Genomic DNA, 24161 nt, shown 5'->3' on the forward strand with positions numbered 1-24161 from the left:
TTCCTTCCTTGATCCAAGATTTAACTTTTAGAAACCCTGGGAGAATAGTTGAAACCTGAGCAATGGGAATAGCAGTATTTGTGTGTGTATAGCAGCAAACGTTTTTTAAAAAGCAAAAAGCAAGAGCAAAATAGGGACAGATGCCAGTAAACTGGGACTGCCTCTTCTGGAGAGAGAGAGAGAGAGAGAGAGAGAGAGGAACAAATTTGAAACATGTGCTCACCTGCCTAGACACCTGTCTTGTAGTCCTCCGTACATGCTCAGGGGAACAGTCACCTTCATTATTACTTCACACATTCCGCAATTAAGTACACATTTTCCTGCTGTTGGTGACCTGGCATATTCGTCTTGCTCTTTTCATCACGTAGCAGCAAAGGAAGAATGCCAGCCGATTCTTATTGTGAGTTAAGTGGGGAAAATGCTTAGCAAAACGTATTGGTTTTCTAGGTAATTCTTGCTTTAGAGCTGCAGCCCTTGGTAACATTAACAAAAGGCCTTATTAGAAAGCGGAATAAATTGGGGCGCAGGCCCGTCATGTGAGAAGAATAAAGGCCTACATTTTGCCTACTTGCCAACCGCCCCTCCCTTAGGAGAAGTAGCTACCATTTAGCTTTTTGTACATTATTGCCTGGAAAGGAGGGTTGGGAATTGGGGGTGGGGGAAAGGCATGGAATATGCTCTCAGTACAGACAATAATCTTCTCTTCCACACATCACTTGATTTTGTTTTCTCTTAAAAAATATTTAAATTTCTTTTCATGTAGCCTTAATATTGCTTTGGCTTGCCAACACTGATATAATAGCAGATAGGGGCATATATATATATATATATATATATATATATATATATATATATTTCTTATACTTCATTAAAAAGAAAATGGAGACTCACTTGCGACTCTCCATGGTTACCTGTCATTCAAAGAAATCTAGCTCTGAGGAATTCTAATTGGCCCTGTTAAAGAAGTGGTAATTGAACTATGGAGACAAGCAACAGAAGGAACTTTGGGATACAGCACTTTCAGTCTGGCCCTTACAGCGGACTTCTGCAGTCATCCAGCTAGGGTTGATGAAAAAAGGGGAGATGAAATTGCCACTGGGGTTTTAATTGGGCTTCAACATTGTTTACTAGAGTTCCTCCCCCCCCCCACACCCCTGATGACTTCAGGGGCTTCTCCAAATTTAGCAAAAATCCTGGGGCTTTGTCTTCTGGAATCTTCCCGGGTTTAATGAGCGACAAAATACACCCCCTTGTTTTTGCCAGTTCCTTCTCATATGTTTCAATTCTACCGCCAGAAGATGCCACTGTTTTATAACGTAGAATCATAGAATCATAGAATAGCAGAGTTGGAAGGGGCCTACAAGGCCATCGAGTCCAACCCCCTGCTCAATGCAGGAATCCACCCTAAAGCATCCCTGACAGATGCTTGTCCAGCTGCCTCTTGAATGCCTCTAGTGTGGGAGAGCCCACACTCCCTAGGTAACTGGTTCCATTGTCATACTGCTCTAACAGTCAGGAAGTTTTCCTGATGTCCAGCTGGAATCTGGCTTCCTTTAACTTGAGCCCATTATTCTGGGTCCTGCACTCTGGGAGGATCGAGAAGAGATCCTGGCCCTCCTCTGTGTGACAACCTTTTAATTATTTGAAGAGTGCTCTCATGTCTCCCCTCAATCTTCTCTTCTCCAGGCTAAACATGCCCAGTTCTTTCAGTCTCTCTTCATAGGGCTTTGTTTCCAGACCCCTGATCATCCTGGTCGCCCTCCTCTGAACACGCTCCAGCTTGTCTGCGTCCTTCTTGAATTGTGGAGCCCAGAACTGGACGCAATACTCTAGATGAGGCCTAACCAGGACCGAATAGAGAGGAACCAGTACCTCACATGATTTGGAAGTTATACTTCTATTAATGCAGCCCAAAATAGCATTTGCCTTTCTTGCAGCCATATCGCACTGTTGGCTCATATTCAGCTTGCAGTCTACAACAATTCCAAGATCCTTCTCGTTTGTAGTATTTCTGAGCCAAGTATCCCCCATCTTGTAACTGTGCATTTGGTTTCTATTTCATAAATGTAGAACTTGGCATTTATCCCTATTAAATTTCATCCTGTTGTTTTCAGCCCAGCACTCCAGCCTATCAAGATCACTTTGAAGTTTGTTTCTGTCTTCCAGGGTATTAGCTATCCCACCCACTCATATATCCGAAGAAAGCCTTTTTATTGCTTTTAGCATCCCTCGCTAATCTCAGCTCATTCTTCCTGACGCCATTTCGGCACTTCTGCGCCACTTGTCTGTACTCTTCTTTTATAGCCTGGCCTTCCTTCCACTTCCTATATGTATCCCTTTTTGTTTTCAGGTCATCTCTAAGCTTTTTGTGGAGCCACATTGGTTTCCTCTTTTGTCTTCTATCTTTTCTCCTTATTGGAATTGTTTGTAACTGTGCCTTTAAAATTTCCTTTTTTAAATACTCCCACCCATCCTGCACTCCTTTTTCTCATTAGGCTCATTTGCCATGGGACCTTATTTATCATAGCTCTGAGTTTATTAAAATCAGCTTTCCTAAAATCCAGAGTACAATGTAGTATGTAGTATCCAATGTAATATGCCTACATTCAACTTTTGTCTCCTTCATAATCAAGAATTCAAGTATGACATGGTCACTTTCCCCCAGAGTTCCCATAACTGCCACTTTATCCACTAAGTCATCTCTATTGGTCAATATCAAGTCAAGGATTGCCTATCCTCTAGTTCCTTCCTCCACTTTCTGTAGGAGAAAATTATCACCCACACATGTCAGGAATTTCTTGGAAGGGCTGCTTTTGGCAGTATTGGTCTCCCAACAGATATCAGGGTAATTGAAGTCCCCCATCACTACTACATCACACTTCCTTGAAACACTGACAATTTGTTTCTTAAAAGTTTCGTCCTCATCTTCTTGATTGGGTAGTCGGTAGTAGACTCCGATTATCATGTTCTTTTTATTCCTTGCCCCATTTATTTTAATCCAGATGCTCTCGATGGGGCTCCCAGTCTGATCCGCCTGTATTTCTGTGCAGGGATAGGTATTTTTAACATATAGTGCAACTCCACCTCCATTTCTATTTCTTCTGTTCTTTTTGAACAAGTTATATCCTTCAATTGCTATATTCCAGTCATGGGAGTCACCCCACCAAGTTTCAGTTATACCTATCAAGTCATATTTGCCTTCATGTAATAAGAGTTCAAGTTTGTTCTGTTTGTTTCCCATGCTCTGGGCATTAGTATATAGACATCGAAGACCATGTGTTTTATAGTCTGGCTTTGTTCCTACATTGTTGCGGACACTATTTTGGGGCACTATGGAGCTGTTCTCTGTACTGTGATGCCTTGGGCTTCATCCCTTGTTGCCTCAAGGTTTACGTCTCTCGCCACCGTAAGATTCAGTTTAAAGCCCTCCTGATCAAGTTCTTCATGCTGTGGCCGAACACATTCTTTCCAGCACTTGTGAGGTGCAACCCATCCCTTGCCAGCAGTCCATGTTCCAAGTAGCGTAGCCCGTGGTCCCAGAATCCAAAATTCTCACGTCGGCACCACCTTCATAGTCAGTCGTTCATCCGGAGTATTTTTCTTTCCCTTTCTAATCCTTTTCCAAGAACCGGGAGGATGGATGAGAAAACTACCTGGGCCCCAAAGTTCTTCAGTTTCCTTCCCAGAGCTTCAAAGTCTGAAATGATTTCTTCGTAGCTCTGCTTGGCGACATCATTTGTTCTCACATGGATGAGAAGAAAGGGGTATGTGTCTGTGGGCTTTATGAGCTTCGGTAACCCTTCAGTCACATCTCTAATCTGTGCTCCAGGGTGACAGCACACCTGGTGAGTCCATGGGTCTTCACGACATACTTGGGTTTCAATCCCACGCAGCAGGGAGTCTCCCACAACGACTACTCTTCTCTTTTTCTTGGTTGACCTACCTTCTGCCTCTTGTTCATTGTTGCACGGTGTCTGCTGTACTTCTTCCTCTGCAAACTGTCCTTCAGACTCATCCTCCAGAAGCTGAAAGCGGTTGCTTAACTCTAATGGTTCCATCGGTGCAGAATGCTTCTAGTTCTTCTGCTCCTAACTGTCACTCTTTTCCAGAGAGTTTCCTCTTCATTGGCTTTCCTCCCCTCAGCATACTCCACTTCTGCTTCAGCTGGCTGTTGCTCTTCAATCTCGTGTGCTTCTTGTTGCTGTTGCAGTTCCACCATTCGGTCTAAGAACTCCTCGTCTTCTCTTATTCTTTGGAGGGTGGACACTCGCCGCTCAAGTCCTCTCACTTTTTCTTCCAAAAGTGCCACCAGCTTGCACTTGTTGCAGGTATATGCCATGTTGAGCTCAGGCAGAAACATGAACATTGCACACCCTTTGCAGGTCACCACCTCTAGGGGCTCCTTTCCATCAATACTGTCTATTTCTGCTTTGTTTGTTCCTTTCTGATTATAGTGGAATTGCCTTTGCTTTTCTCCTGTCCTCTCTGAAGGTACACAACTATATGAGTATGTCTTAAGGGAAAATAAGATTTTTTGGTTGGTTTCCCCCCCCCCATTTTTTATTTTATTTTATTTATTTTATTTTTTATTTTTCCATTTACGTGTTTTCCATTTATTACAGCATCTTCAGTGTTTTATAAAATGACAGATTCCTGCTTGGAAACAGCATGGGAGGCACCGGAGGTTGATGACACCATGAAAAGGACCCACAAACGTTTGTGAGTGACCAATCACACGCATGCAAAAAATCACTCGTGTGGAGAAGTGCTAGCTGTGCACAATTTTCTTGCATAAGGGGAGGTGGCTACTTTGAGAAAGGGTTCATCAGGGCACAGTGTCAGAACCTGTCTCCAATGTCAGGCCTTCTAGAACATGTGAGGTAAGCATTGTCAGGCTATGCACTGCCAGCAAAGAGAGAAAGCATCACCAAGGAAGAGGACAAAAGATTTGTATTGAAAATGCATATGCTCATTTCTATGTATAGATGTAAATTAAGAAATTATTACTATAAATAAATAATTTATTTATCACCCTGGGTTGAGGAAGGGGGGAGGTGCAGGGAAATTGTTACTTCTGTAGCTGCTCAGATGCTAATTGTTGACGGGCAGCTTTTTTTCTTTAAACCAAGCTAGGGCCAGGCAGACCTTCAGATAGAAGTCTGTCCTCTGAAAAAGTAGGGCATGCAATTGCCATATTGTCAGGCTCAGGTTTAACCCTGGAGCCTTATTATTTATTTATTTATTTATTTATTTATTTATTACATTTTTATACCGCCCAATAGCCGAAGCTCTCTGGGCGGTTCACAAAAATTAAAACCACAAAAAACATCCAACAGGTTAAAAACACAATTACGAAATACAGTATAAAAAGCGCAACCAGGATAAAACCACACAGCAAAGTTGATTATAAGATTAAAATACAGAGTTAAAACAGTAAAATTTAAATTTAAGTTAAAATTAAGTGTTAAAATACTGAGTGAATAAAAAGGTCATTCAGCTGGCGACGAAAGCAGTACAGTGTAGCCTGAAGTGTTGACAGCAATGATACTGCTTGGTTGGCCAGCAAAGGCACAAGGCCAGGCTCTCAGGAATTCTGTCAGGCCTGGCCAATCCAGAGGCTTCACACTTTCCGCTAATCCCAGAGGGTAATGTTAAGCACACCTGGTCCATTCTGGGCTGAAAGAAGTTCTGAGCAGGACTGGTGCCAGACTATTTTGCGCTCTAGGCAAGGCGAGCTACTTGCACTGCCCCCCCCCCCCACAAAATTGCCAACTTCGATTCAGCTGTTCAAGAAGAGTTTCTGAACTATTATATTTTCCTTTTATTATATTTTTTCTTAAAACAGCTAATTTGTATAAAACCGTGACCCTTAAAGGGGCGGTACTGCGCCCCTCTGAGGTCTGTGTCTAATGGTACTATTTGGCCTAATGGTAGCGCCAGGCCTGGTTCTGAGGCCTGAGCAGGCACAATTCATAGTAGGCCAGCAGGCTAGGTCAAACTGCAGACCTTGAGGCTCCTGGTTTAAGACTTCCCCAACAAGAATAGAGATGAGAGTGTGTCGATTGTCTCCAATTATCATTTCAATTAGGCCACAAATGTCTGGTATTTGGGAGTAGGGTTTGGGGATCAGAATCTGGTTTCCATGCTTTTTGGACCCTGGACAGTTATGTTATTTAATTTTATTTACTTCTACTTAATTTTCTACCATTCAGATCAATGGAACTTGTGAAAGTTCTTATATTTGGTAAAGTTAGTTCATTCTTAAAATATCTGAATCCAATAGCATCTGTAATTTAAGGTGGGAAATCAAATTAGGAGAATATGAATTTTAATCCCCCCCAGGCACATTGGAAAAGGTTTTCTTCAAACATATTTCAATGCCAACCTCTTTCCCAGTATACTGTCATTTAATGCTACAGTTCTACACCCACACATCTTGGCGTAATTGCTATTGAACTCAATAGTTAGCATAGAAATACATAGGGGTGCTGCTGCTAAAGTTGAATGGCCTGCCACTGACCCATTTGTATTAGCTGGATGCTGCTGTTTTATAATTCTAATAGATTTCATAGCTGTGTTCTTGCTATGCTCCAACCATTTAAATTAATATGTGGTTTTGTAAGCCATTTGGAGGACAATTCTTTATTGAAGGAATAATAATAATAATATGCAATTTCCATCTGCAGTAATAGATGCCGTCATTGGATATAGTAGGGAAGGGTATCTTCCACCTTCATGTGTGGCTCTTCATGGGATATAGGGAGGCACAGTTCCTAAAGGCCCATAAATTCACAAAGAATGGTGGAGGAACATCTTCCAAGCATAGCTATGGATAAATATATTCAGGACCCTGTGCTTCCCCCCCGCCCCGGCACTTCATAACCCTTTGATAAAGTGAATTATGTCTTTGAAGACTTCTCTTGTACTGGAAAATTCAAACAAGCCAGTGTCAACAAACATTGTAACTCCATGGAAACCATCCTGCTGATGGTTCCAGGTCACAGGCACAGCATTGTCCTCCAGTCGTTTCTTATACAGCAGTCCATCATCTCTTAGTGAGTCAAATTCGCAGGTCAAAATGTATGTCTGAGGGAGCTGTTGAACAATGGCATCCTCATCTAGAAGCGGTGACAGCATCGCCCAACTTTTATACAGTTCTTTCGAAAACGGAACAGGCAATGGAGGTTCATAGCCTTTGGTTTTAAATTCTTCTGGGATGAGATCTGCACTGATCCACTTCTTGAATTTTGCCGCCACCTCTTCAGGAACATGGGCATTATTCAAAAAGCCTTCTAGGTTCTCAGTTTTCTCATTTAGATACATTAGAATATATTTTATTACTTGTGTGGTGAACAAGCCAGGACCAAAACGGTTTTGTTGATGGGATGGCAGTGAAAAGTTAAGCATCTGGAGGAAGGGGTACAACAAGATCTGGGCTCGAATTTTTGGGAGATGCATTTTTTTTACCAGTTCCCGGCAAACGGTGGCGCAAAGTATTCCTCCGCTACTTTCGCCACCAACGACAATGCAGTTAGGATCCACTCCATACTCTTTTGCATTCTGCATGAAGTATACCGTGGCAGTGAGGCAATCTGACAATTGGGCAGGATGCTGGTGCTCAGGTCCTAGACGAAAACTGAAACAACAAAGCATGGGTTAACTTTGTCAGAATGTTGGAATCTGCTCAGCAGGCCATTAAGCAGGTTGGGATAGTCCACCTGGCCAGGGACAACTGAGACATTTTGTGCCTGAAGCGAAAAACAAGATGGCGCCCCCTTTGCATTCCATATACTGTACAAAAGCTAACTGGATTGGCAGGCAAATCTTCATTATTAACTCTTTTCACTCGCTCATGGCGGTTTTTCTAGATGGACATGACAGGCTTTGCCAAGTCATGCTTTCTTTTACTGATTCAGGAATTTCCAGAATATTGAGTATGTTTTAAGTATGGCTGCTTTCTGGATGGTCTCGTAGGTTTGGTAGGCGGTTTCTGAAGGTTATCTGTATAGGTGTTTATTTGTTTTTAGGTGATGCCAATGACAGGTGTGACTAGCGGAATAATTGTGACTTTTTCCTGTTGTTATACTTTAACTTCCATAGCCAGTGGTGTATATTTTTCTCTCATTTCCTTTTCTACAACATATTTGTCTTTAGGTAAGTATTTTTCTTTTTTGTCTATAACTGTTATGTCTGGTCAGTTGCAGGGTATTGCTTTGTCCCTATGAATTATTCTGCCCCAGTATATTTTATGATTTTATAATATTATTGTTATTGTTATTATTTCTTCACTGCACCTGAAGGCAGAAGGCTAGATTGGGGTGTGTGTGCGATACGTGGTAGGCCACATGACACAGAGCTTTTCCCTCCAACACCTTGCTGCCACCTCCCAGGTTCTGCCTTGTGAGGTGACCTCTTAACTTTGCCTAATGATAGGGCCAGCACTGGTCTGGCAACAGATCAAAGAGCAGCAACTTGTCTCTTCTTCTCCTTCTCCTTCCTCTTCTTCTCCCTTTGAGATGGGGAGAGGGAATATACACCATTTGATATCCAAATGTTTTGGTCTTCCTTGGGTGCAACAAATGCCCTCGCTATTGCAGGGAAGACTTCTTCTGCCTCCTCCCTCAGTGCTTTTTTTAAAAAAAGTTTAATCCCCACAAAGGCCCTTGTGACTCCTCTATTCTGTTTCCTTCACTGCCTGGTCAATAGGGCAGGGCTATGGATCCATATAGAAAATAACAATAAAATTACTGTTCTATTATCATAGCGGCAGACTCAAAGGCCAAAATGATCAGGGAGATGGGTGGGGGATTCCCTTGTGTCAGAGTTTATGCAGCCATCTGAAAACAATGCTTGAGTTGCTTTTCCTGGCTAAGCAGTGTGTTTCCTTCTGCTCTTTTTAATGAGCATCATCATCTTTCTGTCATCTAGGGGCCTCGATGTCTGGAATATGTGATGGAAAAAACCCACTGCCATGCTGGTAGGAAACTGTGAGATGAATGAATGAATGAATGAATGAATCAATGAATAATGTTTTCCCTCTGCAACTGATTGAATTCCCTTCTAAAGGAAGCCTGCAAGATCTTCACCACTGGTCCATTCAAAAATGTCTGGAAAACGTACCTTATTTTGCTAAGCCTTTGAACTGTAGGGTGCTGGAATTTGGATTAAGATTTTGCCTCCCATTTGGGTGTTTTATGATTTTTTATTTGAAGTTAATATTTATAGATTTTAATATATTCAATAAAAAAAAAACCCCTTTTTCTTCCCCTTTTTGTTTTCTTTACTTTTATGATTTCCCTCCTATTGGTTGCAAAGGGAGGGAATTATATATAACACCTCCGGGGCTGGCATACATTTCCCCCAATTCCAGAAGCATGCCAGGGATATGGGAAGCTTTTTCCTGATCCATCCCCAACATGCCCATGGAACATCCCCCTTTTGTCCCTACCTACAGCAGAACTCCTGTGTTGGAGAGGCAAGTGGCTGCAGAAGTTTCCATGGTGATTGTGAGGGGGCTTGTGAGGTTGGATCTCCCTTTCCAAGGTCAGACCTCTCTCTTCCCGAGAAGGGGGAGTTCTGAAACATACTGGCCCCTGGGATGCCCTCCCAGGGACCATAGGATTTCTGCCTCATTAATTTGTTCTATTTATTAGGGCTGTGCAGGGACAACCTCCCTGCCCCAATCTGCTTTGGAAACTAATTTGGAGTTTGCAAATTTGCCCAGATCCACCTCAGACTGCTTCGGGCCTGGTCCGATCTGCTTCATATCCAGATCTGAAACGAGATCTGGCCATCTGAAGTATGTCAGGTGGTGTGGGTTCCCGGGTGCAAGGCCAGTTAACTGGACGTCCATAAAACCCTGCACTCACCCCCTTCCTGCTCTATTCCAACTCGCCTCCCGAACATTAGATCTAGAAACAACAGAGCCACCATCTTCCTTAATAATGGCAGCTCTCATTGAGGACAGGCAGCTGCTGGAGGGGGGTGGGGACAGTGGCTCACCATCGCCTTGAAGTGCTTCAGGCCCAGTCTAATCCACTTCAGCCCAATCTGGCCCACTCCAGATTTGGACTGAGGCAGGCTGAATCAGCCTGCTTTGGTTTGGGATCTGGATTTGGACCTGAAACAGTGCACTGCCCTACTATTTATATTTAAATTGATCTTTCCATCAAATAGTGCTCAAGGTGACTAAGAGCACAATTATATATAATGTATAGTACAGAATATTAAAAACACACACATAAAAACAGGGCAAATAAAATACATCAATAGAACCACTTACTCAACAAACACAACCACTGAATCACTTTCTCGAGCAAGATAACAGCATTTCCGTTTATAGATGCCTAGGGGGGAAAAAGTCTGAATTGTTCAAAACTGATTTAAAAATCAAGTCGCTCCTCACCAGAAAAAGATTTCAATGACAGATGTTCAAAATTCATTGCAACGTTCCCAGGGGAATACTGGCCACACCAGATGATTATTTATTTATAGAGACATATTTCTCTAATTTTTCAACGTAGCCCAGACAATGCCAAACACGTCTAGGCAACTGCTGGCATTCCCCATTGGTGTGTTTGCACGACACAACAGCCCACTGTGGATTTAACCCATGAGACTGTGGTACGGCCACCATTTTGAATATGCAATTGATTTTGTATATGCTCTGGTTTTTTCTATCATGCGATCCCAGTGAGTGTGTGTTACATAAAAATCCTTTCACATAACCTGTTGTGCCTCCAATTGCCTCCATCTGGGATAGAGGAGGAAGGCTGAACAGCTGAGCCTGAGAGTGTTTGGGGACGGGCCCTTCATGTGAGCAGACAGAAGCTGGCTGCAGCCCAATGCAGCTGGTCTCACTCCGTCATCAGCATCCCAATATAAAGAAAACTGGAGATGCTGTTTGATTGTTGGAAGGAATTGTCATGTTTGGTGTTCTGTACCAGTCATTCCTCTACCAGCTCCTTGACTTTGTGACCCTGGAAAGACCTCGACTAACCTTCTGTTCTGCATGATCCTGAAACCTGTATTGTTTACCTTGGCTTCCAACGGATACTTTTGGCATACCATCATTGGACTGTTTATTGATGATTCTAGCCGCTGCTTATCTATTAACTCCGGTTATTTGTGACATAACACGTGCTCACTGGGTTTGGATGACTCAACAACAGGTTTTGTCACAGTTAAAAAAACATATCGTAGAGCTGAAAAAAGTGCAGAAAACGGCAACTAAAATTATTAAGGGGTTTGAGCATTTTTGCTATAAGGGAAGGTTACAACAGCTGGGATTGTTTAGCATGGAAAAAAGGAGGCTAAGGGGAGACAGGATAGAGGTGTACAAAATTATGCATAGTTTGGAGAATGTGGTTAGGGAGACTTTTTCTCCCTCTCCCATAATACTAGAACCCGGGGTCATCCCATGAAGCTTATTGGTGCGAGATTCAGAACAGATAAAAGGAAGTACCTCTTCACACAGTGCCTAGTTAAACTATGGAATTCACTACCACAAGATGTGGTGATGGCCACCAATTTATATGGCTTTAGAAGGGGGTTAGATAAATTCCTGGAGGAGAAGGCTATCAATGGCTACTGATTAGGGCTGCGTACTCCGCACCAAAAATCTGGGGGTACGATGGACCTCCAACAGACATCCAAAATTGTGGTGTGGTTAGGGGGCAGTTTTAAAACTAGTTGAAATCTGTGGTTAGAAGATCGTTCGGAGACCCAAAGGGATCCGTAGGTATCCGAAGGTTTTTTAGACGACATGAGGGCTTGTTTCATGTTGATGGACTGCTAACTGAACACTTCCATATTAGAAAGATTCCAAGGGGTGAAGGGGGGGGGGAGTTTAGAGATTGACATCTGTGGCTAACCAATAGCCACAGTGTCCTCCTTGTCCCTTCTCCAATCACATTGCTTATGGGGAGAATATTGCAAATGATAAAACCATTTTTTTCTTGTCCTGGAACTCATTCCTCATTCCTGCACTGGGAAGGGAGGAGGAGGAGAGATTCTGAGAGAAAGAGAGAGCTCTTAGTTTGTTGAGCTGTGCTTGCTTGCTCTGTCTGCTTCATTTCTAGCTGCTTCCTCCATGCCAGTTGCTTTTCTCTCTGTGAGTCTGTCTGCTTTTATTTGCTTCTTGTAGTACCACCCCATGCTCGCCCAGTGTGTGTGTTCTTGTTCTACCCTATTACCCCCGCTGAGAAATTTAAAAAGAAATTAAGAAAAAATCCATTATCTTTCCAACTTTTTAAAAAATTCCACTCTGTCTCAGTGTTTTTGGATCCAAGTTGCTTCAAAGCACCCCACCCTCTGTGTGTGTTTTACTGTTACCCAGTCTACATTAAACAATATAAAAAACCATAAATAAAGCATAGCTATATTTATGCTTTCTCCACCCTCTGTGACTGTGGGGAGCACTACAACACGGGAAAAAAAACAGGGTAGAGGGAGGAACGGTGCACATGAATGGTTTGAGAAGGAAATTTTTTAAAATTCCTAAAAATCAAGGGATGGAGGGATCTGCTTTAAACCAGGCATGGCTAAAGCCCTACTTAAGAGCTACCATGGTGCCAAGTATCTTCATCTCTTTATGTCGGAGATGTATACATTTCTGTTTATTCCCATTGCCGATAATAGCACGGATCTCTGAAAATGGAGCAGTTTCCCAACAAGTAATCCAGCGGTGTGGAGAGATGGACCCCCTCTGAAAATTGGAGTGGAGAACCCGCTCAGTGGAGCTCTGTCCCAAATGTTGGGGTCTAGAAGAACCACTCTTGATGGCTATGTGCTACCTCTAGTAGCAGAAGCAGTAAGCCTGTATACAGCAGTTGCTGGGGAATGTGGGTGGGAGGGTGCTGTTGCACCATGTCCTACTTTGTTGGTCCCTGGTCAACAACTATTTGGCCATGGTGTGAACAGAGTGCTGGACTAGATGGACCCTTGGTCTGATCCAGAAGGGCTCTTCTTATATTCTTATAACAAGCCCCTATGTGGCTCAGCATAGGTTATAGAACCATAAGGAGCCATGATATGTCATTGAAAGCCAGTGTGGTGTAGTGACTAAAGTGTTGGACTGGGAGTCAGGAGATCTGGGTTCTAGTCCCCACTCTGCCATGGAAACCCACTGGGTGACTTTGGGCCAGTCACAGACTCTCAGCCCAACCCACCTCACAGGGTTGTTGTTATGAGGATAAAATGGAGAGGAGGAGGAGGAGGATTATGTATGCCACCTTGGGTTCCTTGGAGGAAGAAAGGTGGGATATAAATGTAATAAATAAATAAATTCAAACTTGGTTAATGTATCCTTGAGTTTTTGTTCATTGAAAAAAATGTCTGAAATGGTCATGTCACATATCACAGAAACATGTTGGATGGTGCAGAAGGCTTTGTTTTAGAGTCTTCCATCAGCCTGGTATAAAATGAAGTTCAGTTATTTCATTCTCTCAACAAGACAGAGCTGAGAGTCTGCATATTCCTTTTGGTGTCCTGTGTCATTGGGAAAGGTATATCAAGATTCTTAGCTCTTCCTTGCATCTGGTGCCCTTCAAGTTTTGTACTACAACTTCCATAAGCCCCAGCCAGCATGGCCGAAGGTCAGGGATTATGGGACTTGTAGTCAGAAACATTGCACTGAGTCTGTACAAATTAGGTATCAAAATTGAGTTTGGGAGACAGAACCCAACTCAAATGTTTGGGCACATGTATACAATGTTATACAAGTGGAATTCTGCTCATGCAACAGGACTTATAATGGAATCCCCAACGTCTCCTCCTCTCTGTAGCCCATCTGCACCCTAAATCTGCTCTAGAGGGCCCCCAACCTCCTGGAGCAGATTTGGAAGAGGACACAGTGTACTGCGTAGGAAAGGGAAAATCCATTTCACTGGTGGTTTCTTTTCTGCTAGCAGATGGACACAATTGGACCCAACCCATCAAGGATAGGGTTGGACGTTCCTAATTGTGGAAGCTGCCTCTTTCCTTTCACATTCCATGCATTTCTTTACAAGGATATCTTAAAATGATATGAAATATCTTACTTTTGTTTCCAAGCATTCCAGATCCTCCATGTAGATAGACCAGTCCTCTTCTTAGCCCAGTAGATGGACGTTTGGGCTGGTAAATCCTGACTGGTACATCTTTAAATGTCAAATCCCTGATGAAGAGCTTTGGTTCCTTCCTTATCAGTATTAGTTTCAACAGAAACCTAAAAAACTGAATTGTGGTGCAGATCCCGAATTTCTCAAACATCTCCCCCTGTTTTACAGTGAAAGAAGAAGGCAGCGGTAGATCAGAAGTTAGGACATGAAGTTGTAAGTATCAACTTACATAGGCTTTCAGTTCACTGCACAATTGAAAGAAAAGCTTTCACTTGCATAAGTTTTTTTTTAAAAAAAAGGATGCTCAAAGATATGCATGGCACAAATGATTTATTTATTTATTTTAAAAATGATAATCAATGGTGAGTGTCCTCAATCTTACATCTTCTCTCCTGCAGGCGATACAAAGTAAGGGTGTGCAAAGTGGGTCTTCTCTGCCTCAAAATTTGAGCCAGAGCTCTGTTGAGGCAATTCTCTACCCTGATCAGAGCAGCTCCCCTTACTCTGCACCATTGGATTACCCGATGGAGAACCACCTGTTTTTGGATAGCTGCTCCACTCAATGGAAATGAATCAAATTCTTACAGCTCCATCATTTTTAATGATAGAGGTGAAACTTGGCATGGTGATAGCTCTTAAAGAGGGCTTTAGCCATGCCAAGTTTGAATCAGTTCCATTCAAGCCTTGATTTTTTAGGATTTTTTTTTAAAGTTTGTGGTTTAAAATTATTTTTAAAAAATGCTGGCATTTTTAAATATAAAGAAATGAAACTTGGCACAATGATGGCGCTAAAGTAGGGCTTTAGACATGCCATGTTTGTAGCAGATCCATTCATGCCTTGATTTTTTAGGAATTTTTTATTCACCACTCAAACCATTATCCCCCTTAAACACACACACACACATGTTAATCCACCCCTGCACATTTACGGAGAGAGTTTTTATCCTTTACTTTGCTGATGCAGAGCTCCAGTCTTGCTGGTGGAAGTTTCTACTCCAGCCTTCTCCAACCTGGTGCCCTCCAGATCTATTGGACAGAGCCCCTTCCCCCCTGCACTGGAAGCTCAGCCAGCTAGCAGGAGTAATAGTTTAACTGAAATAAAGAGCCGGCCTGAGCCTGACTCAGGTGTAGAAGCTTTCTTACTCATGATGCCAGCCCGCCCAGCAGCCAGCTAGTGTTTCCCACTCCCCTGAACCCTGAGATTGGAGGAGAACATGGTCATGAACAGCACTGTGGCAATTCCTAATTGGTTAGCCACATATGTCAATATTCAATTGAGTCACACACACAGTATTGATGCCTGAGAAACAGTCGGTTAATTTTGGAGACATTAGAAGCCCCAATCGGGCATGTCTCTACTCTGATATTAATTGATGGGTTTGGAAGTGGCCAATCCCCAGTTTGGAAGTTTGAATGCTCCATGGTTACCAGATAATTCCAGGGCAGAGCATTCCCCTCCCCCCCCCCAATACAAAGCATTTTCCCACTAACTTCATAGCAATGCTGCATCAAATGTTTGCCTGTTTTTATTTTCAGGCCAAATTTCCCACTTGAAGCTTCTTCAAGGAAGGGCATAACCAGTGTACCAGCTGAAGTTAGTAAGAGGCTGTCTGAGAATCCAGAAGCCCCAAGCCTGAGTGCAACCCCATCCAAGAAAGGTTGCATTCCCAATCTTGGTTCAGCTGGCATGTGACTGGAACCTCAATTTCATTAAGTGTTTTATGTTAGATGACATTAGATTTCATTTATATGCCACCTTTCCACAAAAGAGATTGGCCTGGTTCACATGTAACAACAAACCATGGGTTGTCAGGGGTGAGCAGCAGCATTGCCTCCCGTGCGCTCATCACTTCCATTAGCAGTCAACAATGTGGCATCCAAACCTGTAACTCTGGGTTGTTTAGGGGTTAAACAACCCAGAGTCAATCCAGCAATAAGTTGCCCATTGTTTGTTATTGGGTTAACTCAACCTGGGGGAGGAAGTGTGCTCACTTGACCAAACCACCAAGGAATTGCCATTACTGTTTGAGGCAGGTCCCAATATGCAAAGCGAAAACAACCAAGAATGGTGCACAAAATAAATAAATGCACATCAATGGGCATTCCAATTATCATATCAAATTTATTTATTTATTTATTTATTGCATTTCTATACTGCCCAATAGCCGAAGCTCTCTGGGCGGTTTACAAAATATCAATAGCATAATGTTACTACCAACATTTCAAAAAGAAGTAAAAGAAAAAAGGTTCAAAACAAACGAACAGGCAAAGCCAAAAATCCTACGTAGACATTAGCCTCTCAACATATTACAGCACCATCAACAACCACCCCAACCTGGGAGTTCCTTTAAAAAAATCTGTCAACAAACTGGTTTAGCAAAGTGCCTCACATTAAAGTTTCCTCTATCCAATCTATCTCCTAGGGCAATCTAGTATTCCCTGCCTCTGCTCACACCAGGGCAGGAACTACACTACTGCTTTAAAATTGTTTATAACAGTGGTGACAACGGTTGGGCCCCAGGACACACTCCATATACAGTTCTCAAGACATTTTCAAAGTGTCCTATCCTGCTTGGTGTAGATCTGGCCCAGGAGGCATTCGCAGAGTGTTATCCAATTTCTTTCTTCTGAGGACTAAGGCAGTGAAACGTAAGTTACGGGGGGGGGGAAGGCCCAATCCTGCTCCCCACCCACCCCCATTTTCCCTGGACTGCCCCTGGCCCAGCTACTTACCTCTCCTGACCCCTGCTACTCACAGGGAGGAGGAAAAAGGCGGGATGGGCACCCACACAACTCACGGTCCTCTGGATTGTCCCAGGACTGCTGGGAGAATAGGGGTTTCCCAAGGTTTCGTTATACCTGGAAAAACCCATGCTCATCCCCCCTGCCCCCAAGAGTCCCTGTGCATCATTTGGATGCTCAGGGAGCACCCAGGAAAAAAGGGCCAGTGTAGAAATGGCCACAGAGGCAGCTTGACTTGTTGGATAGGAATTTCTTTTCCAACAGAGAGCACCATCATTAGGGTGACCATATGAAAAGGAGGCCAGGGCTCCTGTATCTTTAACAGTTGCACTGAAAAGGGAATTTCAGCTGGTGACATTTGTATATATGGAGAATCTGGAGAAATTTCCTCTTCATTACAACAGTTAAAGCTGAAGGTGCCCTGGCCTCTTTTAAATCTGGTCACTCTAGTATAGCTCCTGCACCTTTAACTGTTGTGATGAAGGCGGAATTTCACCAGGTTCTCCATATATACAAATGACACCTGCTGAAATTCCCTTTTCTATGCAGGTGTTAAAGATACAGGAGTCCTGTCCTCCTTTTCATATGGTCACCCTAGCACCACCAGACAAGCATTTTATTGCATGCTTGTTACTGGGCACTCACAGATTTTTGAGGGTCCCTTTCACGACATCTGCCTTCTGGCCTTCTTCATGCAACAACAAAAAAAGCCCCTGATGAGTCTGTATTATTTTAAAAGATGGAAGTTGCTGTTCTCTCCTGTTGTGCGAAGGAGAAGCGATGCAATAAAGGTGGTCCCTGAATGGGCCACGTGCGCTTTTTACTTAATCTCAGGCTAACTTGCTGATTTTCCGCAGTTCCTAAGGACATGGAATCAGGTGCAGATGTGTGGGGTACACATATCTTTGAGCAAGTGTGGTAACAAGACTTCTTGAAAGGCAGGGAAAGAAGGGAGAGAGAGAGAGAGAGAAGTTTTCTTCTGCACTTACCTGATGTTGTATCCACATCATAAGCCAATGATACAGTCGGAGCTTTACAGGGTCTCTGCTTCCTGGACGAATGTCTATTGTCATGAATTTATAAGCAAGCCAGCAAAATTCAAATAACAAGACAGGAATGGTGAAATACATGCAAACTGCGAAGAGTCTATAGAAAAATGACATTGCCCTCGGTTAATAAGATCCGAGCGAAATGTTTGCTATGATAGCAAATGCTGTTTGCGAAACTTCTAAAGCAGTTACAGCAATGAAAATAAGTTTTCTTTCTAACTACAACATACAAAACAGCCAGTCACCAGGCAGCTCAACTGTAGTGCATCTTCCTGCAATTAGGAGTGAACAAGGCTCAGTGATTTAAGTTTTCTCGTGGAGTGGAGGTGTTGCGTATATGATCTGATGATCAAGCCATGTTAATGAGTGGTTTGCCAGAGATTGCAGCTGAATAGAGCAACCTGGCCAGAAGATTTGTAATTCATCCCACATATCTGGTGCTTCTCATGTGTCTCTTTCAGGTTTTCTGTCTGTACCACCAAGGTGGTTATTAAGCCCCCTCTGGTTTTTCACCATTGCTCCCAACATCACCCACTTGCTAGATATTTCTACAAAAAACTCAACGCCATTATCGAAAATGCCTGCATCTCCACAAAGCAAAACAAAATGCTTGTTCCAGCCTCAGATCTAGACTGCTCCCTATAAAGGCCATTTATTTATCCCATTGCGATTTGAGCCTACTCTTTTGCAAGCGTTTAAGGGCATTCAGCGATAGAAACATGCAGCCAATCCAGGCCTGTAAACAACGATTTGTCTGGTTGCCTGTCACAAATAAGAAGGGTCTCCAGGCAATGGGGGTAAAGCAAGCGAGCGCTCGACTCTTTGCTTCTAATTGTCATGCAGTCTGTCCAAATGGCTTCAGCAATATGTTGAATTGTCCCAGGTATTGGACATCCATGCTCCTACTGTGCAAGCAGGACTGTGGGACTACCAGTGATTTGGGCTGAAAAGTCTAACTCCAGGGGTGCAGAACCAGAGGTCTGGAGACCAAATCCGGCCCTCTTGGGATCCTAGTCATCCAGGGTTCCCAAGATGGCTGTGAGCCTTTCTCCCCATCACCAAGAGGTTCTCATTCCCTCCCACTGTCCATTCGTTTGGTGAGCTTCCAGCTTTTGCACAATTTTCTCCCCTCTCCCGTTCTTAAAGGTTGAAACGTCTTTTCTGAAGCTTAGTTACTGGCACTCAGAGCCTGGGACTACAACATGCTGATGTATTTGGTATTTTGGCCTTGCTCCATTTTGTCTTTTGATATAATGAGCAGTGCCTGACATAGGGCGGGGGATGGGGGAATAAATGGAATGGTTACGCCAGACTGAAACTTGAAAAGTAATGGGACAGCAATCCCATCCCACCGACCCACGCCCTACTTAGAGCTCTGCACATGTTTGGTTGGTCCTACATTCCTTTGTGCAGGATTGTTAGAGAGGGTGAAGAGCTTCTTTTCCAAAGCTTTGCAGACTTTCCTGGTGCCAATGAATTTATTAAGGTGATGCCCCGAATAGCAAGTTTTTGATTTGGATCACCCTCTGACAGTTTGGAAAGCAGGTCGTTCAGCTCAGGCTGCTTTAGAGGACATCCGCTTTGACTTGGGTCTCAGTCAGAACCTCACTTTGGAACATCTCTTCATTGCCTTACCTGAGGAGATGAACAAATGGCTATAATTTGGATTTGGATGAATAATTAGATTTGGATGAAATTTGCTGACATAATTTGCTTAGTGGATGAAACCTACCAAATAATACACAATTAGGTTTAGGATTTTTGTTGTGTGAATGACCTTTAAAAACTGAGGTGTTGTTGCTTTTTGAAGGGGACTTTTATAACTTTTATAAAAGTTATAACTTTTAAAAAAAATGTTTAAAAGAAATTTGCAGGCATTGTTGCTCCTTCTGAGGAAATAAAACCTGACAAATATCAGACAGATAGGTGTAAGGAGAGGTGAGGAATGGCTGAGGAAGGGGGGGGGTGTCAAAAAAGTTATGGTTAAAAGGGATTTGCTCCCTTCCTCATAGTTTTTTTTTGTGGTTTTTTTTATGGGGGGGGCATAAATTGTATGAAAATAGCATACATGGTAGAGGTGTCCCCAAGTAAGAAACCTCAGCATTTCAGAAGTATAAGTACAGGAATTAGGGAATTATGATGAATGAAAAACAGTTCTAGGGAAGTTGTTCTGTTTTCCGTTCAATTGACTACAAACTCACAGAAGATGCTTCATCTCTGGTGGACTGAATTGAAGATAATTTAAAGAGAAAATATATGGAAGTGCAGAGCTTGTGCACACATTATGTCATTGAGGAAGAGCAGCATGTCAAGTCTGGGGTGTTTTCAATAGGGTTTCTGACCCCCCTCCCTTCTGGCCAATTTGCTGTGTTCTTTGTTGTGTGTGTTGCATGACTGTGTTTCACACACAAAGAGAGTTCGGCAAGTTCTTGGTGCAACTAGGCTTATAGTATAACTTGGGTGACCATATGGAAAGGAGGCTAGGGCTCCTTATTATTATTATTATTTATTTATATAGCACCATCAATGTACATGGTGCTGTATCATTAACAGTTGTTCAGAAAAGGGAGTTGCAGCAGGTGTCATTTATCAACTGCCCAGAGAGCTTCAGCTATTGAGCGGTATAAAAATGTAATAAATAAATAAATAAAGTATATATGGGGAACTTGGTGACATTCTCTCTTTATCACAACAGTTAAAGCTTCAGGAGCCCTGCCCTCTTTAGCTAGAGTGAACTGATACAAAAGGGCTAGGGCTCCTGTATCATTAACAGTTGTTCAGAAAAGGGAGTTTCAGCAGGTGTCATTTGTGAACCGCCCAGAGAGCTTCGGCTATTGCTGAAATTCCCTTTTCTATGCAACTGTTAAAGATACAGGAACCTTGTCCTCCTTTTCATATGGTCACCCTATCATAAGCCATAGGTGCTGCTGCTGAAATAAAATCAGGTGATTTCGAACAGTAGAAATGTGGGTGGGCAGAATTGCAGAACCATCATGAGTAATCATGTACATTTTCCCCTTGCAATTGCCATGTCAATTCTGCCTGAAAGGATTATGCAATTTCATTTATGTATTAAGGTGGTGATCAAATGCTGGTGACTGGCCCTGCCCCTATTTTGAAATTTACAATAGTACCGTGGGATGAAGCACCCATAGTTTTGCAATGGGAAAAAAATAGACCAGAATATGTGGACTGCAAGTGAATGCTTGGCCAGTTGTAATGGATGTGGTTTAGAACAGATGGCAAGGAGTCAGGTGTGAACTTACACAGAGCCATATGCAGTGTCTAGTAGCATATGTATACTTATTTGATAGAGCAGTTGGCAATTATTGTGAAGTTAAAGTTAGTTTTCATAGCTGAAGACCAGTGCTTTTTGCTACTAAAAAAGTTAGATAATGCCCATTAGATGTTTTGTACAGTTCATACTTTTCAGCTAATAAGTGTCAGGTATAGGGCTTGTACCTAGTGGTTAGATTTATTAGGAAATGCTTTGAGAATGTCCGATGTTCCCTGCAAACTTATCTCTGTAAGCAGTTTCTATGGGAGTAGCTGGTTCACTCCTTTGCTTCGGCCTTGAAATAGCTGGTTCTCTGGGAACTTCAGAGTGTTTTGGAAAAGGTGGGGGCACTCTTCAAAGTGGGTTGTAACATCCTGCCCTCTTGGCACGTCGGCATAGTTTACAGGTCAGAGGACCTGTCTGTCAAGTGACTTTGAATAGGCCTTAAAAGCTGGTGCAAAGCTGAAAAAGCTTTGCTAGGTTTCATCTCTCAACGCAATCCCTGACCTCCCTCCTGCTTTGGATTCCATCTCCGCTTGGGACTTTGAAAGCACTCTGCACATGGACGCTTTGCTATTTGGACTTTAGATATCTAAGAACTGTGCCATGAAAAGTAGTGAGGCTTTTCATAGACTTAGACTCGCATATGCTGTGGATTCTGTGTTCATCCCCAGACCCAGGTGGTGTTATAAATATTGTGGAATACGAACCAATTGAGCCCAATACAAGCATCCAGATGCAGGTTTTCAGAAAAAGGTTTTATTTCCACCATTAGGGACCAAATATCCCTTGCATAACGGAGTTCTCTCCCGCAGTTCAAAATGAGCAAGAGAGACGACGAACAAAGGTTGACCTTTAGTTTTATACAGAAAGCAAAACATCTTACATCTATGATTAGCTATTAGCCCAAATCGTCATCCTTAGTGTCATCGGACATGCTCAGATGAGAAAAGGGGCGGTTGACACCAATGCATCCTTGCTACTGCAAAATCTTCTTCACCTAGTGCACCCTGGGATATATTCTTCCCAGCAGCCTGAGCTTTTCCCGCTCCTCCCCAATAAGCCAATTAGGTTTTCCCAAATTCCTGCCCTACCATGGGAAAAAGAGAGGAGGAAGAAGGGGGCGAAAAGGGGGAAGAGGAAGAAGTCATTTATCCCTAGAGAATGGCGCCAGACATCTGGGAGTTGTAGTTTTTGTTTTCTGTGGGGACAAGGAAAATCATGACAACAGCTTTTCTCTCTATGTCTGTCTGTCTGTCTCTCCCCCTCCCCCTGGCCAGGCATTGAGAGAGAGAGAGAGAGAGAGAAGAAACTAATTTAATTTGTTTTAAAGTTACCTCACAGGCCTAGGACAGGCCTACCTTGCAGGGTTGTCATGAGGGTAAGAGAGGGAGGTTAACTCACAGGCCTAGCATGGGCCTGCTACATTATTATTATTATTATTATTATTATTTATTTATTTATTTATTTATTTATTTATTTATATAGCACCATCAATGTACATGGTGCTGTACAGAGTAAAACAATAAAATAGTTTAGATGATTACCTTGCAGAGATAGGGGGGCCAAACACCATAAGGTGGTGGATCCACTTCCCTACTATATGTTATTCAGATATCTGGGTAATGCCGAGTATATTTTGAAAACATATTTTTAGGTCTGCATCTTTTTTAGCTGGTGGAAAGGGTGTTGTGTGTCATGGGGCTCATCTATACCAAGCAGGACATTCCACTATGAAAGCGGTATATAAAAGGCAGGATCTACACTACTGCTTTATAGTGATATTGAAGTGCACTGACAACTGTTGGGGCCCATTGACACAGACCATATACCACTTTGATAGTGTAGATGTGTCATGGGCCCCAACAGTTGTTAGTGCACTTCAATACCACTATAAAGCAGTAGTGTGGCTCCTGCCTTTTATATACCGCTTTCATACCACTTTCATAGTGGGATATCCTGCATGTGTAGATGAGCCCCTGATTGTTTCTGAAGTTTAGACAGCTGCTCCAGCCAAGGCATGATGGGAGGTGTAGGCTTTTAGGTAAAACAAAAAATGTGGTTTATCACAAAGCTCTAATTTAAAATACAGTTCTTATTAACACAATTTTTCATTTATTCCAACAAAACAATTCACTAACTCAACCAAACTAAAAAATAGCAACCAACCTAAAGATGAATAAGTTGCATCGAAATTTATTATATCAAATAAGTGTTCTAAACATTATTCATGGATCAGAGCAATGCCAGGCATAACAGCTAGTGACCTATAAAACTAGGCTGTCTGCTGGTTGCTGGTGCAACAGTTCTGCAAGGCAACTCCTCTGCTAGCTTTGGTGGCCAAGCTCCGGTCTCTTCTGGACAGCTCCCATGTTGGTCTAGGGCCCTGGCAATAGGAAGCCCTCACTACTCAGTCCCTGTGACAGAGCTCTCCTGCCTGCTCAGGGATGGCTGAAATAGATAAATTAGCTCCAGTGAGTCTCATGAGTTCTAATGAGATCTGGACACTGAAATAAGAGGGGTGATCAAAATGGTCGCACTTGGGGTGACCATCTTGATGTTACTTATGGGGAAATTTAAAAACACTTGAAATAGTTTTGGCGAAGGGGATTTAAATGGTGAAATGTATGTGCGACACTTACCTTTCCCCCCAGTTTTAACCATTCATACCAGCTTATTATGTATAGCAATATCATTGGAGGTCTAGCCACCACCATCCTTCCTTCCCAAAAATGCCTCTGGGAATAATGCCAGTGTGTCCATGGTAGTATAACTCCCAGAGGAAGGAAATAAGATGGTGGCATCCAGAACTCGAGAGATCTGGGTTCTAGTCTGTTAGAAATATGGCAGGTTCTTGTCCCTGACCTTAGGTACGAAAGACGAGTGTAGAAAAACACTGCAGAGGACACCACGTATCAGTATACTGAGGTGCGACTCGAACAGGGTCGGACCCTGATCAGAGCTTGCACACCACTTTTATTCACATAGGGTCAG

At 42.8% G+C, this 24161-nt stretch overlaps 1 protein-coding gene across 1 annotated transcript; it reads right to left on the reverse strand.

The window, feature by feature from the left end:
- Window positions 1-6876: 6876 nt before the first annotated feature.
- Window positions 6877-14253, reverse strand: LOC134392780 (arylacetamide deacetylase-like 4). Its single transcript, XM_063117395.1, has 3 exons — window positions 14040-14253; window positions 10283-10346; window positions 6877-7636 (listed from the first exon to the last, which is right to left on the reverse strand). Exons 1-3 carry the CDS (start codon window positions 14248-14250, stop codon window positions 6877-6879), a joined length of 1035 nt encoding a protein of 344 aa, XP_062973465.1. The 5' UTR covers window positions 14251-14253.
- Window positions 14254-24161: the final 9908 nt, after the last annotated feature.

This window comes from Elgaria multicarinata, chromosome 1, assembly GCF_023053635.1.
Source record: "Elgaria multicarinata webbii isolate HBS135686 ecotype San Diego chromosome 1, rElgMul1.1.pri, whole genome shotgun sequence".
Lineage (NCBI taxonomy): Eukaryota > Metazoa > Chordata > Lepidosauria > Squamata > Anguidae > Elgaria > Elgaria multicarinata.

Excerpts from the sequence above, each read along its gene's own strand:
- LOC134392780 (XM_063117395.1), bottom strand. The coding sequence starts at position 14,250 with ATGTTTGAGAAATTCGGGATCTGCACCACAATTCAGTTTTTTAGGTTT. Across the intron at positions 10,347-14,039 it reads TGGAATGCTTGGAAACAAAA|GCATCTATAAACGGAAATGC; the intron begins GTAAGATATTTC and ends TTTCCCCCCTAG. Across the intron at positions 7,637-10,282 it reads TCAGTGGTTGTGTTTGTTGA|TTTTCGTCTAGGACCTGAGC; the intron begins GTAAGTGGTTCT and ends TTGTTGTTTCAG.